Source organism: Micromys minutus, assembly GCF_963924665.1.
Source record: "Micromys minutus genome assembly, chromosome: 33".
NCBI lineage: Eukaryota > Metazoa > Chordata > Mammalia > Rodentia > Muridae > Micromys > Micromys minutus.
In genome coordinates this window covers 5,085,328-5,105,926 of record NC_137968.1, presented here as the reverse complement: position 1 = coordinate 5,105,926, position 20,599 = coordinate 5,085,328, and the positions used below count along the sequence as shown (strand labels likewise).

At 46.1% G+C, this 20,599-nt stretch overlaps 1 protein-coding gene across 2 annotated transcripts in view; it reads right to left on the bottom strand.

The window, feature by feature from the left end:
• The window catches only part of FZD6 (frizzled class receptor 6), a 33,594-nt gene extending 13,487 nt beyond the window's left edge, over positions 1-20,107 (bottom strand). Inside the window, exons 1-3 of one of the 2 annotated variants that reach the window (XM_080909481.1) lie at positions 19,918-20,107; positions 18,956-19,273; positions 684-880 (exon numbers count right to left, since the gene is read on the bottom strand). In XM_080909481.1, coding sequence (XP_080765607.1) covers positions 684-880; positions 18,956-19,132 — 374 coding nt within the window. In that variant the 5' untranslated portion in view covers positions 19,133-19,273; positions 19,918-20,107. Of the gene's footprint in view, positions 1-683; positions 881-3,504; positions 3,590-18,955; positions 19,274-19,917 lie in introns of those variants that run through there. The other variant, XM_080909482.1, reaches the window with a different exon arrangement.
• Between the last annotated feature and the right edge of the window lie 492 nt (positions 20,108-20,599).

The following is a 20,599-nucleotide window of genomic DNA, read 5'->3' as shown; positions in this document are numbered from 1 at the left end:
TCACACAGCTGCTGACATCACTGCTTTCAACAGAACGTCACGCTGGAAGGAGCCGAGGCAAGACCACTGCCTGCACGGCTTTTCTTAAGCTTACTGCAGCAGCTAGATCCACTGCCTTGCCTTTTGCTCTATTTTCCTTTGGAGGTGAACTCTCACACTACAGCCTAGACTGGCTTTGAGCTCTTGACCCGCCTGGCACAGACAGTCTCCTGAGCATTGAGATGTAACCAAGCACCAGCTTGCTCCGCTTCTCACAGGAAGAGCTCTCTCCTGTCACAAGGAACCTGGACAAGCTGCTCCTATTGGCTGCAGCGTCCGTCCCCTCTCCATCACCTAAGTAACTCCACCTTACCCTTCATTGTTTAGATCAACAGCCAATCCTCTTGACCACTACCCACACCAAGGACGATGAAAGGCACCAGTACATGTACTCATATTGTGATGGGTGAGTGTGTGACTCAGTCATCGCATTCACTTATTATCTTCCCTTCACCCTCTCTGTAGGTTTCCTGACAGCAAGAACTAAGCATGCGTGTGGCTAACCAGTAGGTCTACAGAGCTCACCCCACCGCGCAGCAAATAAAATCAGTCAATGTTAGCAGTATCATGACACACTAATGATGTGAAATGCTACTCACATTTAGTATTTGTAGTTTTCACTTTCACTGAAAAATCTCATTTACCTGTTACATTCAAGTTCTTCAGGCCACCGGATCCCAAAAGTGTCCATTAAGCTTCTGCAATCGGAAAATATTTCCTCACACAATTTCCGACAAGGTGGAACCACGTGGGTCTGCTTTGTGCAGGTCGGTATAAAAGCTTGGCAAAGGAACACTTCGATGTTTGGTGAACATTCCAGATTTGCAAGAGGCAGAAAGTGCTATTAAAAAAAAAAATAGAGATGTGGTTAGGAAAATGTTAATTATAAATGCTTAAAGAAAATACTTTTTTTTTTTTTTACCATTTATTTGTGAAGATAAAAACGAGCAATAAAAAGTAAAAACTGCCATACAATTTGTTTTGTTCTCAGTGTATTTCATCTTCAAGAGATGACAACGTACCAGGCCAGTCCTGGGGTTGGGATAGGTACAGGGAGGAGCCAGGGAAGAACAAGGGCGGGAGAGAGAGAGAGAGAGAGAGAGAGACAGACAGAGACAGAGACAGAGACAGAGACAGACAGAGAGATGGCATGAGGGGGTGTGATACTCAAACCTGGTCCAAGCAATGTTACCACTCTAACTTAAAAAAAAAGAAGAATGAAAAGAGAGAGAGAGAGAGAGAGAGAGAGAGAGAGAGAGAGAGACAGAGAGAGAGAGAGAGAGAGAGAGATAGAGAGAGAGAGAGACAGAGAGAGAGGTAGCCGAGAGTGACTGTTTCTTTCCTTTTAAAAAGTTTATTTAAAAACAAGAATAGAGCCCCGGACAAAAGGGAGATAAATACTTTTTCACCTACCCTCCAAATAAGTCTTAAATCTCTTTTAATGTGTTCAATGTGTTTAAATTTTGAGGTAGGAACTTTTGTGTGTTAAGAGCCCTTCATACAAGATGGAGATGATCGTTTTATAGGTTACACCTCTTTGAAGAAATCATGCTTTGTCATTATACACCCGTCCCATCTGCACAGGCATTCATTATTCAGTTACATTTAATATTTAAAACAGACATCATGGGGTAGCAGACACTACTCTAGGCTCTGGGGATACTCCTTCAATAAAAATTTTTGTTCAATATTTTAAAAAAATAAGGAAAAAAAACAAAACAAGCCAAGCAATCACAACTCCTTTTACCAGTCACCCCAGTATTTAGCAATTTTGCTTTTAATAAAAGGGACAACTGGTCAACCTTGAATTTCTTAAAGATACAGCAATAAATGGACTAGAGCCTTTCTTCCTTTAGTTTCATCCTAGTAGAAAGAGTAAACATGAAGAACACACGTTATCTGATGACTTTGTAGATGTAGGTAAGGACAAAGTACAGTGAGGGTGGAAATGACAGAATCCTTTAGGTAGGGAGGTAGAGACCTGTGCAGTTGGCAGGTGAGCAGACTCAGCGACGTCAGAAGTCATGGCTGTCAGCGTGAAGGGACAGCAGGTGCAACTGCATGTGACAGCCAGCACCCTAAGCCCAGTGGTAAATTCGGAGTCTTTATTTACATCACCAACATAACTCTGCTTTCTGAAGATTTTTTTCCTTTGGTCTTACCTGACACTAATTTTTTTCTGGATTTCACCTTCTGAGCCTCTATCTAAGTAAGGGAAATGCTCTAGAGCGCAGACCCTGAAACACTCCTGCCAGAACACTGCTCCTGGACAAACCACCAGCCTCATTCTCTGGTGCACTCCAGATGTGCACATCTGCTTCCCGACAACCTCACGCTCCTCCGTCTACAGACAACCCAGCCCTGGTCCTCCAAACAGTCCCACGATCATCTGGGTCTCATGATGCTCAGGCCGGGGTCTCCAGACTCAACCTTTACTTCTTTTCTTTCACGGTATATCCAGTCCATCAACAAGTCCTGTGACTCTGCCTTCAAAACCTAGTTCCCATCTGCCACTGTTGCCACCCAGTCAAAGGCACTGTGTCCTTCCTGGCCCACTGGGCGCCTCCGATGGGTCTCACTATGTCCCATGCTTGCTAATCTTACATCCATACCCATCCACAGTTCTGCCAATGTGATTCTCTGAAACCTAAGTGTGGCCTCGTTCAAGGACTTCACCAGAACGTGTCAGTCTTTACCGAGCCTCCGGGCCTCAAGTGCCCAGACCCCACACTGGCTCCAGTTTGGCTGCCGCCATCGGCTCTCCTCTGCTCATCTCTCCATGCTGCTCTGCCTTGGGCCCTGCACCTGCTGTCTACAAAGTCATCAGATAACACGTGTTCTTCATGTTTACTCTTTCCACTAGGATGAAACTAAAGGAGGGAAGACTCTAGTCCATTTGCTGCTGTATCCCCAGAACCTTGAGCAGTGTCTGCTACCCCATGACATCTTCTCTACATATCACTGGATAGTGAACACCTGTGCAGATGGGCAGAATGAACAATGACGACGTCAAAACCATTAGCCAGAAAGGAAGAGCACAACCTCACCAAGGGACAAGTATGCAAAGGAAATAATTCTAAACATCCGGTCATGTATCGTGCGTGTGCTAAAAGGCAATGAATAGATCATTCTAAAATTCAGGTGGAAAGTCACATTCAATAAGGAATTTTATATCTAGCCAAGTATTTAGGTTAGAGTAAAATAATGATGTTTTGGGAGCTGGAAAGAATTTTAAAAACTAGCTTTCTAATAAAAAGTAGACTATGTACCAAGAAGGTTCCTGCTGTAGCAGATGGGAACAAATACAGACCCACACAGAGAGTGAGACCTTAGACAGTCAGCCCTAATGGAACGTCTCCATCAAATCCTTCCCCTCAGAATCAGGGAGCCTCATCAGGAGAGGAGGTGGAAGGGCTGGAAGACACCAAGGAAACAAAGTGCTCCGAGTCAACTGGATCTACGCACATATGAACGCACAGGTCTGTGTCAGACGGCATCCTAGAGCAGAAAGGAGAAATGGACACGTCTCCATCCTAATCCAGCAGCTATCTCCAACTGATAACCATCTGCAAAAAAAAAAAACCTTAGTTTCCTCCAAGGGAGTCACTAGGGAAAAGAAACCACTCTCGGGGATGGGCTGTGTGCCCAGCAGCACCTGCTGTGGAGACAGAGCACAATGGCATCTGCGGAGGCTCCTTGTGTTACATTCCTAAACCCCTAAGCTGGCCTTTCCTCTTTGCTTTTTTTTTTTTTAATTTTATGTACATATTTTTCCTTCTCTATTTTTATCCTATAGGTCCCTTGTGTATACATTATGGCTTCCAGCTTGTTTTTGTGGACTCCTGAGTGTGAGAACAAGTGGTGTCTGGTTCTTGTGCCTCCTCTTGGGCTCGTTTCCTTCTGTTGGTTTTGTTCTACCCCGAAGTATTAGTTTTTATTTTCTCACATTATATTACATTGCTATGTTATAAGTTATACTTCCTTAGAAGCCCGTTTGTTTTCTATTGAGACAGAAAGGGAGCGGATAAACGGGAGGGGAGGAGGAGCTGGGAGGAGAGAGGGAAATCATAATCAGGATATATTATGTAATGAAAAAATATATTTTCAATAAGAGAGGGGCAAAGTAGAGTGTGGAGCACATGTGATAAAGACACTGATGAAAACACGAGAAAGGAAAATGACAGAGAAGGATGCAGGCATCAAGGATGCAGGAGTCTAGGATGCTCTTTCTTATGCTGAGCCATCTCTCCAGCCCAGGTCACTGAGATGCACCCACGCTGTTCACCCTCTCTAACTGTTGACTAGTACCTCACTGTGATGCCGCACCATCATTTTCAATTCACTCATCTGACTGTGGACGGGACAGTCTGAGTGTGTATGGGGTGTCTGAATGTAGAATAACTACCAGCAGGAAGTCACACAGAGTGACTCAGGTGAGATGCTTAAAAGATATAGGAGAGATAGCTCCGCAGGGAAGAGTGCCTGTCATTCTTCCAGAGAACCTGCATCCATGCCGGGCAGTTTATAACTGCCTGTACAGACCCTACACACACACACACACACACACACACAGACACACACACACACACACACACAGATACACACACACACACACACAGAGACAGATACACACACAAACACACACACACACATACAGAGACAGATACACACACACACAGACACACACACACAGACACACTCATAGACAGACACACACAGAGAGACACAGAGACACAGACACACACAGAGAGACACACACACACAGAGACAGACAGACACACACAGACACACACAGAGACACAGACACAGAGAGAGAGACATACACACGGAGACAGACAGACAGACACACAAAATACGCACACACAGACACATACACACAGCATCTATATATACACATGCATATCACAAATAAACAATATGATATAGCTTTAAAAAGAAGACACATCCTTAAAGTCATCAGCATAAAACTGACATCACATGTAGAGAATGTATGAGAGGACCAGAGATTCTGATTTGAGAGGAATGTACTGAACCTATGCATTGTTTCCCCACAAGGAAAAAAATGCTGTCACTTAAACATAACAAACAAACAAACAAAAACCCTCCTAAAGTCAAAGCCGTATCACCAAACAAGCAAAGAAACCCAGGGGAGGCTCTTTCTGGTGATTACAAGACTCAAGAAACTTCTGGAAGATAGGATGGAATAGGGCCTGTGCTTTCTTCAGTATGGGCAACTAAAACAGATCTTGACAGAAACCATTTAGACTTTGAATAACCTGCAACAAATAACTTTTAAAATACATTGAATACAGCTTATACATAATAAAATACTCTTAAAATACAAAGAGCATAAGAAACAGTAAGAACAAGGAGAGATGGATGAATTCATGGTCACAATGAGGCAGCAACAGAAGGCCAGGCTACGCTCCACAGGGAGATCTCATCACAAAACTTACAACCCACACCCAGCAATCACCCGGCAATAGTTTTTGAGAAATGCTGGACCCACGGAAAGTTCACCTGACCTGATGTGGCAAACTGTCTGCACAAAAACAGGGCCACCACAGTTGGCATCTTGGAGCCTTTGCCATTAAAAAGGGCACTTAATGGTCAGCCTTTCACCTGGCATGGAACACGCCTGGGCAGTGCGACAGTCCTCTTCTGGGGCCGAGGCAAGGCAAGGAGGTGTGAACAGCAGGTCAATATGCCATGGTTGGTGCTGTCCTCAACCAGCCTAATTCTAGACACTTCTGCCTGTCTGATACCCACTCTGGCCACTACAGACCTTCACTTCACCTTCTGCTCCCCCAAATCAAATCCCCAGTCTTATCCCCGGCTCCACCTCCAGTGTATGGGGCAGATCTTCCTCTCCTGACTTCCCAGCCTCCCTGGGAACTCACAGGCCGCACTGGGCAGGGAGCAGACGGACTGACTGCAGATCTTCACCGCTCCCTCTGCTCCTCCAAGTCCAACCCTCAGTCTCAGCCCCAGCTCTGCAGCCTCCCTTCCCTCCTGTGCTCATCTCCGCTGGATCACACAGAATTCTGTCCCCCAGCTCCTTGCTCTGTCCCACCCTATCCCCCAAATCTAGAGGGCACTGCCCGGGAACCTGAGCTCTTCACCTCCCCTTCTACTCCTCGGTCCAGTCTCATTCCCAGCTCCTTAGCAAGCATCCGCTGTGGCCTCTCCTCACTCTGCCCCCATATCCGGGAGACTAACGTAGTCACTCCTGGTGTAACAGCTGCTTTCCTCCCTCTTTTGAAAGCCCTTGACCTCACCTGGCCCTTCCCCATCCTAAGCCTCAGCTCCTAATAGCCAGACACACTTACTGGAGTCCCCAGTGGGCCACACTCGAGAAGAATTTCCTACCAGGCAACACATGGCCACCACAGAGAGGAGACAGAAACCAAGGGACAAAACAAACGCCTGGCCAACAAAGACAAGATATCAGCACAGTCTTCCCGATCCCAGATGCCAAGTCGCTAGGGTAAAACCACAATCACACCCAAAACACTGTCTCACCACAGCAGACCCGTATATCCCAACATGGCTGAGCATAAGCGAAAGCCCTTGGGCAGCTTTATGAATGTGGTAGGGGTCCTTCAAGTGGCTGACAGCCAGACGCTTCAGTAGAAGGAATGCACGCGCACTGTGTCGAGTCTAACAGAGAAATCCCACAGTTGCCGCAGTAAGCTGATGGCCAGCATTTAAAATCTGATGTCCAGCTCAGAGGCAACATGACAATTACACATGTAGTCACACATATACTTTTATTACAGGGCAATATAGCAAGTTGTGGTATATGGAGCTGCTATGGGTTTCCCTGCCGTTCCAGCACCCAGCTAGCCATTGTTAGGACTACCCAGTCCATATGCCAGGCAGCTAATAAATCTACTTTCAATACATACTTTCTGTGTGTTCTATCCCCGTTCCTGTTCTATTCCTACCATAGAAACACTGATATTTACATACAGAGAAGGGAGTGAATCTGACAGAGAACTGAAGCCACGTCCGAAGGCCAGGCTCGTCAGCCAAGGGTCTCGAGACAGGGAAAGTGCCGGCAGCAGCTGCCGCCTGAAGCAAACCAACCTGTGCTTGGAGGTGTGCACAGGACTGTTGGGCACACCCATTTTGTACACACAAAAAGAGAACCTCGGGTTTTAGGAAAAAAATCTCCCAAAACTAGAATCTTGGCACTTTTATGTACACGTTTAAAATACTGGGTGTGATAAAGGTCATGTCTTTGGGTCAGATCCAACAGTCAGCTTTCAACTGTCTCAGACTGACAGACAAAGGACGTAGTCTTGGAGCCTGGGAGACCTTTCAGTCGATTATTCTCAAAACATTCCTGCATTCCTTACCTAGCCAAGAGATGGTTAAGTGGGAACTTATCCCCCCCCCCAAAAAAAAAGCTTGCTACATTAAACAAATAAAGGCGCAGCTGCTCTGGCCCAGGAGGAACCCTCCCTGCTGAGAATTTCCTGGTTTCCTTCACTACAGTGACCTCACAGCACCTCCACATCACAGACCACAACAACCCAGTCAGGACAACCTTCAGGTCACTAGGAGAAAGTGTGCCAACTTCTTACTGGAAATCATCTGGGAAGTTCTAAAATCTATGCTGAATTAGAATCTGAATGTTCTTATTTCAGACTCGCTGCTACTGTTTCTAGCTGTGAATTATAAATATTATAATATTACAAACCGTATCCTATTATCAATACCTACAACAAGCTTTTTAGACACCCCTGCAGATAAGGGGTCGAGCTCTAAGAGGTTAGGTCACCTTGTACAGTGACAGAGACAGAGGAGACTCTGGTCTGTGCGACCTCAGTCTGCCCTCTTGACTCCTTATCCGGTTCTTGCTGAAAACAACTCCCTCAAACAATCACTCCCTCGGATCAGAAGACTAACAAAAACCTCTCATCCAACAAGGATGGAGGAGGGACATATCAGAAGAGGACAGTGCAGACCTCCCGAGGCACAGATAACCTGAGGACAAATACTTCAGAGACAAGTATTGCTTCAAGCAATGGGTCAGCGGTCCCATGACGGGATGCCAATGTCCGACGGGATGCCGATGTCCAACAGGATGCTGAAGTTGCTCCAGTCTTGTTAGGAATCAACATTTTTCCACCAAATGTTCAAACTCCGTATTTGGGAACTAAACCTTCAGATGCAAAGACTACAAAGTTGACCTGTGCTATTTCTTTTTGCTTTTCCTGCTGGGTGAGAGTCGGCTCCCAGCAGGCCTGTCCTCAGGGCACACCCAGGCACTTTTCATTTTTCTGTTGAATTCTCAAACTCACACAGTAACAAAGAAGGATCAGCAACACTTTCGAGGATCTGGCGTTTAATGGTGACTAAGACAATCCTGCTAACTGCAGTGCTAATCCTCAGAAAAATGAGAAGTCGGCTCTTTCCAGGGCCAGTCAGGGCCAGCCGTCCTCAGACACCCTAGACAGCTGCCGCTGTTAGGACCGGCAGGAACCGGGAAGAGGATGTCTCGCCTCTATTTTGTTCTGATGAACAAAAGTAAACGCAGCTAAACTAGGACAGACGGCTAGTGAGGACAAGAACTCGAGGCTGTTTACATAATCTTGGCCAATATGCTGCCAGGACTCTAATTCCAACTAAATCCAACTAAGTCCAAGCACGAGTGTCACTTTGCACAGGTAATTCTTTCTCTGGGTCTCAGAGGGAAATTCGAGAAGCCTCCTAGATGACCTCTAAGGACATTCATGACGGCTCAAGTTCATGAAGAACGTGGCAGACTCAGCAGCAGCGCTAAACTCCCAAACAACAGAACAATCTCTGTAGCAACTGTTTCGCACTGAGCCCTCGCCTGAACACTCACTGTCTGACTACTCAGCAGTTCTGTTAGAGGAAACGTTAGACAATCTAAGGAGGCTGCAGGGGGGCATTTTGGCAACAGACACATAGGCCTGGCCGTTTGGATGCCTGAGGTATATGGTTTTTGGAAAGAAAGTGGGCAAGAGAGAGAGAGATACACAGATTAGGTCAGACAGCTGCAGGGGACCAACCACCTCTACAGTGCCATAAAAAGGGTCCAGGGTCCAAAGGCCCGGCATGGGCGACAAACATCCTCTGACACAATCTTATCCATGCTCTGGCTCCTTTGCCCCTCCAGATAGTCTGAATCTGAATCTATTAGCTATTCAAGTTCCATCTGTTTGTTGTTCTTCTTTCTTTCTTTCCTCTTTCTTTCTTTCTTTCTTTCCTCTTTTCTTTCTTTCTTTCTTTCTTTCCTCTTTCTTTCTTTCTTTCCTCTTTCTTTCTTTCTCTTTCTTTCTTTCTTTCTTTTCCTTTCTTTCTTTCTTTAGCTTAAATAAGCCAAAAAGACTAGTATGCAAATTCCATAAAGAATGGATTGTAAGTGATCTCAGCAAATGGGAAAAAACCAATCTAGAACTGAGCTACAGGCCTAACTGGAGGCCAAGCAGTAAGCATCCTATTATCATCTAGAGAGGAAATGCGGCGACATTTGATGGATAAGTGACAGACAGAATTATCCTCAAAGTCTCTCGGACCCTCGGTGCACCGGAGAAGGACGTGTCACAGGAGACAGTGAGCAGCTGCCACCAGAGAAATGAAGACCGGAATGAAGGTCACGAGGACGGGGATGTGAAGTGAGGGTCCTAAGGAACTGTGTAGTCAGAGAACAGAATGATTCCTGCGGAGGAAAACAGACTTACAAAGGACGAGAGTGTAAGCAAGTGGAAACCAAATACTGTTCCTCGTTGTCAAGTTCTATCAGTGTGACGTGCTTCTCTGTCACATAAATCACCAGTGACAGCGTGAGGAAGGGAGTGAGGCTATGTGTCACGCAGCACTCTAAGCCCACAGCCCTCGAGGGAAAGTCTGACTTTGTAAGAAGAAAGTAAACAGCTTTCTGTTCACTCTCTAACGCTTCCACCAAGAGATCCGCTCTGGCGTGATCTGTGAGGGTCAAATCAAAACAAAATCTGAAAATAAAAAGCTAAAATTAGTTGCAAGACACTGTTGAGATTTATTTCTAAGGGTCCAGAGGAAGAAGAAAAGAAGGAACACAGTTTATATCGATATGGGTGTGTCTCTCAGGGTCTAGACTTGACGTTAGCTTCAGAAACAGGGTTTTCTGGAGATCAGACAGCAAATGGGGATTTGGCCAGGGACCTTCAAATCCAGCCCACTGTCATCTACAAAATCTGTTCATGGATGCCTTAAATAGCCACATCTAGCAAACATAGGGATGTAAAACAATATTGGTTTTCTACAAACATTATTGGGGAAGAAAACACAAACAAACTGTTCAGAGGTCTTTTCTCATGCACACCAGAAGAGAGCATCAGATCCCGTTACAGATGGTTGTGAGCCACCATGTGGTTGGTGGGATTTGAACTCAGGACCTCTGGAAGAGCAGCCAGTGCTCTAACCACTGAGCCGTCTCTTCAGTAAGAAGTCTTTTCTCTATCATGACAGAAAAACTAAAAACAAATCAATAATGTAGATCAATAGGGCTTTCTGAGGTTAGTGACACCATCAAAGCTAGTGACCACCACTGCTTGCCCATGTTAACGTTCTAAGTGCCTTAAGCAACTGTAACTGCATGGCTAAGCACCTTTTCAGATGTAGTCTTCTTACTGCACACGTGCACACATGCCAGCACACATGCACACATGCACACATGCCAGCACACATGCACACATGCACACGTGCCAGCTCACGTGCTGCTCCAGCCTCCCAGGTTCCTCTCTGGCACTTCTCAGGCCAGGCACACAGAAGAACCACGGCGCTCCGTGGCTGCCCCGCCATAGAAAGGAATTCCCTAAGCGTCGTCCCTGGACGTCTTAGAGATGCCGATTCTCCATCCTATCTCAGATCTACTGATTCGGGAGCAGGGCTGGAGCCAGACGTCCACTTGACAACCCTTCGGATGAGAACCCCTGCCTTAAAGTAAAGCGGCTCCTCAAGTCTGCATGTCCAGTTCCCTGCCAGACACCCTGACCCCATACCAAGTCACAGATGTCAGTCCCCATAGAGGATGAGGCCATAGACCTACACCCCTGACCCACGGCAACAGTAAGAACAAACGTACAGGCTCATTTCCACTGACGTGAGGGGAATTTCCTCCCAAGTTTTGTTACCTGTTCCCAGTGGGGACTGAACAGAACAATGGGGTATCTAGAGAATCTAAATAATATCTAGATCGCCAAGCTACGTACGTCACCTCCCCTGAACTCGGAGCTCAAACCCACCCACTCCTGGCGACAGGTGTCCCCACAGTTCCCACCTTCAAGTGGCTGCGCTCATCATAGAGACATGGGACAGAAGCAGAAGCGTACTGTGCATGTTCTCAGAGCACCTACTTCTGCCATATCCAGGCTCTTTCCTAAAGTCACCGGTGAACTCGGGTGTGCCTCGGCCCTGGGAAGCTTGCCTGGCACACCCAAGCCCTGAACTCCAGCACGACACCACAAAACGAGCAACTACACAGCACCACCACCACCACCACCGATGGCTTCGTGGAGACTTCCCTTTGGCTAAATGACAAGAGGGCCCAGCCAAGATAAACTGCAACATGTTGTTACATTTTATTCAAATAGCCCTAAGAAACAGAACTTTAGAAAACCAAATACATAGTGTCTTAGCCACGCGCTCCCACGCGTGTGCGTGTGTGTGTGTGTGTGTGTGTGTGTGTGTGAGAGAGAGAGAGAGAGAGAGAGAGAGAGAGAGACAGACAGACAGACAGACAGACAGAGACAGAGAGACGTTAAGGTATACACGGTAGGTCAGAGAACAACTCGTTAGCTTTCTCTACCATGCAGGGACCATGTAGGGACCCCACTCAGATCAATCGTCACTGCAGGCGCCTTTACTTGGAAGATGGAAGAACTTGCGGTTAGGAATCCGGAAAAGCAGTCTGTGACATTTTTTTTTCTTCCAAAATGAGCCTATAATGTCCAATGGTTTTGTTATGTGTGAAGGCAAGCCCTTAACCATGTAGACTAAATTTCCACTCTGTGGATGTCAATCGGGTTTTTTCCTACTTACTTCAAGATCTGATGGCTAGGTTCTGGAACAAAGGGGTCACGGTGGTAGAAGGGACACCCAAACTCAGGAATATGGCTTCCCTTTGAGGCTGACCTGGCTATTGCCAGCGGCCAAGATACCATGTGTGGCAGCAGATACTCCTAAGTCCCTGCTGTGCCATGACACCACATGGGCTGTGCAGCTACGTGACATGAGGTTCCGACCCCAGACCCCTCCAGTCAGGATCTGCCCTCAGCGAAACCCCATGTGCACTTCTCCCAAGCAGACCCTCCTCCCGAGTCTCCTCTGCCTCGGAAGTCTGGAAGTTGCCCCACTGCTGTAACAGTAGGTGCCCTTTCTGCCTAACTACTCCAGGTGCCCTCTCCTAGGAAGGAAATAAAAACCCAGGGAGGTCTCTTACAGAGCACAAATAATCAAAAAGCGTATAAAAGAAACGAAGCAATAACCAGAGCAAGAATATTAAAGTGGATCTGAATGTGTGTCTGGTTCTGTTTAATGGGCAAAAGGCAATCTGAGAATTTAATAAACCTTTGCTGAAAAACGATAATGAAAATGTAAGACAAAGCAGATTGTTTTCTATTTCTCCGATGAGACTATAAATTCCAGGAGAGCACAGAGGTCTACTGATTTATTACCGTACGCCCAGTATTGAAAGGTGTCTCTGGATTGACATACGCACTCGGATGAGTGGGATGGACATTGAATGGATGGACATCAGCTAATCTCAGGGAGACACAGAAAAAGGACCTGTAGCTCCCTATATCACAGTGATGACAGGGAAAACCAGAACAAGGGCCTGGGGTCATTGTATTAGAGGGATTGAAAAGTACAGGCTATGGTTTCAGCTGAGGTCCTGAGAAAAAGAGGTGTTTGTGAGGGTTGGAGAGATGGCTCCGCAGTGTAGAGGACCCAAGTTTAGTTCCCAGCAGCCATGTTTAACTCCCAAGATCTAAGAGCATCAGGCACGCGGGTGACACACAGACACACATTCAGACAAAGCACCCATACCATAAAATAAATAAAACTTTAAAATAATAAAATGATCTTTAAGAAAGAAGAAAGATGTTTGTTTTTTTTTTCTCCCTTTGAGAAAAACATAAAGGGTCAGCCTAGGCAGGGAGGTCCATCCTTAGCATGGTTTCGAATGGGCTTGTCTCCTCTGTTAGTGCTGAAGAAGACTATTTATCCTGCTACTGGAGCACGGATTGGAATCCTGTTGGTACTTGGCGAGCAACCGCAGAGTCTAATTTTCAGTTTAGAACATATGTGCTCAAAACTCCTGCTTAGGACAGAGGTTCTCAACCTTCCAACGCTTTGACCCTTCAATACAGTTCCTCATGTTGTGGTAACTCCCCAACCATAAAATTATTTTTGTTACTATTTCATAACTAATTTTAATACTGTTACGTGTGAACGTTTAATACACTATATTACGTGTAATATAGTATCTGTGTTTTCTTATTGTTTCATGCGACCCCTATGAAAGTCTTCTGATCTCCCCCCAAAGGGTTATAACCTACAGGTTGAAAACCACTGCTTTAAGAAAAAAATCAATCAATTACTGTATTTCTGTGTTACAAACACTTTTGCTTACTTTTATCAATGTGTCCAATCTCGGGCTAGTCAGCCTTTTTAAAACAAAGATAAAATAAAACTGGAAACAATAAAATGAAAAGTGCACAGTATTTCTATATATTGTTATTTGAAGATTTTTTTTTGGCAGATAGCATTATAACATTTCATTTATTTCCTTTGGAAAATTGGAAAGACATCTGCATGGTAGTATGCCGTATTTTCATGGCAACTGTCCACTATGAAAGCTGAGAAAACTATAATTCAGGTTCAGTGACTATTAGTGGACACAATACAAACACACAAAGGGAGATGTACCACAGGCAGTCTGCAGGAAAGACAATGCCGTATCTCCTCACAGCCCCTCAGGGATGGGCTCTTCCAAAGGGAAACAACATCCCGGACTGCAGGACACCAAGACCCAGAGCCTCTGTTCACATGAGGTTTCCTGTACACTGTAGACACCTTTCCCTGCACCTACAGCCTGACTTTCCAAAGAAAGGGGAGCTGAGGTTCTGCAATCACAGTAGCAGCGGAGATACACTCCTGACTGGGGGCACTTCGAAGCGTTTACCTCACCTCTGTGACCCCTATATGACTTATGGGTTAGCTACAGCCATTTTACACAGTATAGCCTAAAAAAAAAAAAACAAAGTAGCTGGATGAAACTGAACACCTCCTCTCTTTTAGAGCCATGTGTATAAGCACAGAACAAAAGGAGGTAAACAACGGCAGGCCAGGGTCCTCTGGATTCTGCTAAAAGCACAAAACTGCAAATGTCTCAGAAGAGCCACTGCAGCAGAAACCATTTTCTCTCAGACATCCACTGATCCATTCCCTGCCCATTCCTTTTATTTTCAACTGAATATCCACGTTTTAATAGCGCATACGAACAAGTGGAAAGGAAAAGGTTTATGGCTTACTTCCTTTGAACTGTTTAAAGATAAATGGCCACATGCTGGTCCAAACACAATATGTGACTCTAGACCTCAGCAAAGAATAATACAATATTCCTGTTTCCATTTTCCCTGGATGAACCTCAGTCCTCCGGTATGAAGTCAGCCTCTCACAGGATGTCAACCTAAGCTCTGAAACAAAGCTGTAGACAGAAAACAAAGGGCATAGTGGAAAGCCAGATGCCATTTTCTTTCATCAGGGACAGACAGTTCAGCTGGGCAGCATCCTTTCGATAAAACAAGTTACCACTTAGTCAGAACTTAACTCTTTGTAATACAAATCACCTTATGAAGGTAATACAAAACGGGGCTGGGTGGAGACTGAAATCTCTTATTTCAAGTAATTTCTGAAGCAAACTTGAAGAAGCATGCTATTCCCGTCAGATCCTTTTGACTTGTGATAAATTTGATTTTAAAAGTTTATATGGAGTAGGGTGTGGTGGTCCAGACCTTTAATCCCAGCACTCCAGAGCCAAAGGAGGGTGGATCTCCATGAGTTGAAAGCTAGCTTGGTCTACAAAGCAAGTTCGAAGCCAGACAAAGCCATATAAAGAGAGCTTTTTATTGCTGTGGTAAAACACCATCACCAAGAAAACTTACAGAAGAAAGATTTTATGTGGGGCTTCAGGTTTCAGAGAGTTAGAATCCATGACCATCATGGAGGGGAGCATGGTGGCAGGCAGGCAGAATGTTGAAGCAGCAGCTGAGAGCTCACATGCTGATCCACACGGAGGTGGGGGGGGGAGGGGAGGGAGGGAGGGAGGGGGAGAGAGAGGGGGAGGGAGGGAGGGAGGGAGGGGAGAGAGAGAGAGAGAGAGAGAGAGAGAGAGAGGTGCCAGTTCTTTTAAACTTCAAAGCCCAACCACAATGACACCTCCTCCAAGCAAGACCACGCCTCCTAATCCTTCCCAAATAGTTTTACCAACTGGGGACCATGTATTTACACATATTACCCTATTGGGCCTTTCTCTTTGAAACCACCACAAAAAGCAAGAGTTGCAAGTGTCGGAATCTGAGTTCAAATCCCCAGCACCCATAAAAGGCTGAGTGTGGCTGTGTGTGTCTGTAATCCCAGCAACAGGGGCCGACAGCTAGACTGCTAGCTAAGTAAGACCCAGCTCAGTGAGGGCCCCTGTCTCAAGACGATAAGGTAGAAAGCAATAAAGACAGCCAACATACTCCTCTGTCTGGCTTCTGTATTCCCCCAACCCCCCGCACACACACAACACAAATAAATAAATGATAAATAATTCATGTGGACAGTGAGATAGAACCTAGGTAACATATTGCTAAGAATGCACAATAATGCTTATTTTTATTCCATGATAAACTACTTGTTAAACACTTTCAAGTACTTACAGGTTTAGCGAAGTGCAGCTCACACGTCTGCCCACAGACCATTTCTGCAACCGCATTAAAGTTTTACTGAGACACGGCCATATTAATTCAGTCAACATTGTCTACAGCCGCTTCCCTGCCACAGCTGAGAAGGCGACTCTCCGTGACAGAGACTGCATGCTCTATAAACCTGAAAATAATGGCCCGTCACAGAAAAGGCTTACTGAGTGGGTCTTCAACTTTAACAATCACATCTGGTGGGAAAGCTGGTCGCTACAGCCACACGCTGTTCTCAGAGATCAAGGTCCCTAAAGTGCTCTGAAGCTGCTGTCTACGAACTAAACTACGAGCCACCGTCCTATCTTATCTGATCACAGATTAGCAACCTAATCTCAGTAAAAAGATGTTAGCTAGTACAAAGTGAAAGCCTAGGCACAGAAAGAGAGGAGACTCGATGAGACGGCTCAGTGCATGAAGGCATCTGCCTGGTAACCTGAGTGAGATGCTCAGGACTCTTGGTGGAAATAGAAAGCCAACTCCCACACATGGTTTTCTGACCTCCACATTGGCAGTGTACATGGCACATCTGCACGTGCACACACACACACACACACGTGCACACACACACGCACACACATGCACACACATGCACACATACCATGAATATACACACGTACAATAATACATTTTTAAAGAGAGAAATAAGAGAAATCTCTTGACTTACATGGAATTCTTGCTAGCTAAAAAAAGGACCTCTGTTGTAGGCATGGTGGTGAGTGCCCAATGATCTCAGAGCGTGGAGGCAGGAGGCTCATGAATTCAAAACCAGCCCAGGCTATACAGCAAGTCACAGGCCAGTATAGGAAACACAAGAAGCCCCCGCTAATTTAACGAGAAAAGAACGCTTCTAACCCTGCCACTGGGAAAGGGAGAGAAGGAGGGTTTAATGTTTTCACTGCCTACCTGGGCTACAGAGACGGTTCAAAACCAGACTGGCAACCAAGGAAGATCCTGTCTCAGAACAAAGACTCTTTGCAAAAAGACAAAGAAGGAACAAGTGGGTGCCGTAAGCACCAAGGGATTCTTCAGCCTTTATCTTAAAACTAATCCACCGGAAATGTGACAGGAAACCTGGACCCAAAGCTAGGAGCCCTTGGCACATGACGATCATATACCAGAAGAGATTGGTGATGTCTGCACGCAGAACCAAAAACCATCTTGATGATGTCAGACATGAAATGACCTGGGAAGCTAGCTAGGTAAGTTCAAACAAACAAAACTACAACAACAAAAACTTTAAAAAAGCAGAACAGAAACACCTGTCTTTAAAAACAATGACCCAAAGCATTAAGTAGTTGTTGCTGCCTTCAAAGCTCTTTAAAACAGCAGACGTTACCGGCTGCTCCTCTGCTGCTACAGGAAGGACCTTGGGTGTAAGGTTACGAATTTCTAAGGTCACTGTTAGCGCTCAAACCTAGAATGTGCGTTGCTTCTACAGACAGAGGAAGCCAGATTAAAATAAGACGCTTCTCGAACACTTACTGAGGCACGTATTATAAAACATTATAATCAGAGGCGGCCAGACTGAACTGAACGCTGTAATTACTGCTTGGTGGTATCCACTATACACTTATGGTTCTGATTAATCGATGGAAGTCTCCCTACATCCTTTGTTGAGTGTTCAAAAGAACGCCTTGCAGGGCTGAGGATGTAGCTGTGAGGTGAGACCTCGCTGGGTCTGAGAGGCTCCGTGCTCGGTCCTCATTTTGCACTAGTTTGGCGAAACTACTGAAAGAGTAAAAACACTATACCGTTTAAATCTTTGAAAATTATATCTTAGTATTTAAGAACCGCCCTACCCAGACAGGAGTCACGAAGAGATAGACAAGTAACTATCCAAGCAGACAGTGAAAGACCTTCAAAGCTATAAGATCAAATGTGGTCAGTTGTAAAAGACCTATCTACATTATATTTCTAGGGGTTTCCGCCTCTCAGAGATAACCTGAGGAAAAACCTTTATCTACACTCTTGTCTGGCTTTCTTTGTTTTTTTTTTTTTTTTTCCTTTCGACTTCTTGAAACTTATCAACCAAACAGATCAGTGTGGTAGGACAGGTTCCTGTCTCTACAGGCAGCTTTCTTCCCACACCTCCCTGGGACATTTGCATATCTCTAAACCAGAGACAAGTTAACTGAGGCACCTGAGGCAATCCTTAGTGTCACCGGGCCCTTCGCCCCAGAAGTGGCCTTTCTTTTAACAAGTATCTCATAAGCAGAAAACATACGCACACGCTAGGCCTGAAAGAACCTTTTAGTAAAACACTCTGTAGCACCAAAACATTCCAATCATGTATTAACTTTGGGAAAACTAAGCCAAATAAATTGACAAGTACTTTATAAAAACATGGAAGTTTCTTCCATTTTCGCTCAAGCAAGACAGATTATAGGTTTAGTCAACCATTTAAAAATTCAGAATTTGGAGCAGAGTGTGACGGTGCACACCTTTAATCCCAGCACTCGGGAGGCAGAGGCAGGTGTATCTCTGAGTTTGAGGCCAGCCTGGTCTACAAAGTGAGTTCCAGGACAGCCAGTGCTACACAGAGAAACCTTATCTTAAAAAAAAAAAAAAAAACAAAAAAAAAAAACAAAAAAAAAAAAACAAAAAACCAAAAAAAAAAAAAAAAAAACCCAACCAAATAAACATTGAAAAATTTTAAATTTGGAAATCAGTCTTAGAGAATCAAAAACACAAATTCAGAAAAGCAAAGCATTTTTATTATCTGTAACTTCCCTCCATTATGAACTCAACGTTTCTTTTAAGCAAATTAACGAGCGGCCCAAATGTAGACAAAATATGTCAGTGGAGGGGGGAACTTAATTTTTAAAAGTACTTTGAAGATATGATTGGGGGGGGAAACCATGTTTAAAGATTTAAAAGTAATAGTTAAAACACTGCGCATAATCTAACTTTTAATATCGGCATGAAAAACGACTCACCTCCATTTCCACAGAAGCTATGCCCTGGTCATAATGACCCATCAGGTTAGGGAAAAATGTCATGTTGTAGGCCATTTTCATACATCTGGGAACAGTGATTGGCTCACAGGTGAAAAGGCTGTGTCCTCTTACGAGGGGCAGAAGAATGCCCGTCAACAGAAACCGGAACATTTCCATCTTCCCCAGATTTTACCACATGGCTTGGATTAGTCTTGGGCTCCTTTCCGCACCAAAGAGTCTCAACTCAGAGATAAAGTGTACAGATTCCTCGTTTCGTTATTTTTACCATTTTGAAGGATGTGCTGTGTCCTGAAAATGCTGTAAAAGCAAACGCAGAGTGTGTTATCAGCAACATTTGTAAGTCAAACCCAAGACAAATTTCATGCTAGGTGACTGATGCTGGAAAGAAAAATGTGGACAATTCTTAGAGACTTTTCCACCTGCCCAGAGTGTATCATTTTGCTAAGGAAGCCTCAATTCTGGGGAACTGCTGATGAAGGTTTATAGTGTCTAAGAGGCATGGCATAAGCAAGTTTGAACAAGGAAAGGGGTGCGGGTGGTTAGAGGGGGACTTAGGAGCCCCTTGGTCACCTTACTATATGGGGGAAATGAGGACAAGTGGGATTCCCTAAGACCCAGAGTTCTTGGACGTTAGCTCTCTCTACAATGGCAGTCTCCTGCGGATGTGCTTTTCCTGTTTTCGCAAAGGCCAATCCGTCTGCCAGGGTTGACCGAGGTCCCCTAGGAAACTTCCAGCACCCACCTTCCCCTCCAACGCGCTCACCCCCAGCCCCCTGCGCCCCGAATCCCGCCCAGCGCAAACCTTCCACCGGCAGCTCCCGGGGACCTCCGGACGCTCCCCCGAACCCCCCGGGGGTCGGGGCACCTGTTCCCGGCCTGCAGCCGAGCAGCTGCGTCCGGGGGGCTTCCCAGGAGTTGCGAGCCGCTCGGAGGCGACGCACCTGCGGCCGCGGTCCCTCCTCCGCCACCTCGGACAGCCGGGGCGAGCGTGCGCTGGGGGGCAGCGTCCCGGGGGCCCGCACCGGGAGCGAGAGCTGGGCGATCCCGCGAGACTGCGCCGCCAGGTCGGGCGGGCAGGTTGGGGCTCGCGGCGGCGGCGGGACCGGCCCTGCGCCCCGCCCAGCCCAGCCCAGCCCCGGGCGCGGTGCGGGGGCCGCCGAGCCGTCGCCTCGGCTCGTCCGCGGGGAAAGCGCTCTGCCGGGCAGGGAGCAGCCTGGGCCGCGGGGATCTGCTGGGTGGCACTTGTCGCGGAGACTGGACTTAGCGAGGGACTTCCCGGGTTCTTGGCTGAAAAGCCTATTCAGTCGGGGGGAGTCTGGCCACCACCTTGGAAGGCAGGTGCCAGTGGAATTCCAGCTTCGGCCGGTTCTACAGCTTTCCCGCTGCGAAAGCCCCACAGAAAGTTAGCTGCTTTAGTCCAGCTCTGCCACTGTCGCCTGAGATAAATCACCTAAAAGGGGGGTGTGGGGAGGCTTAGAGTCCTCGCAGGGAAAATGCATACATGGATGGCCTGCTTATTTTTTAGTCTTTTGCATTCAATAATGCCTAATCCGCGGGACTCTGTATGAGGTGCAGAGGAACTTGTAGAAACGCACTGGCAGATGCAATGTGACTTTTCTTCTT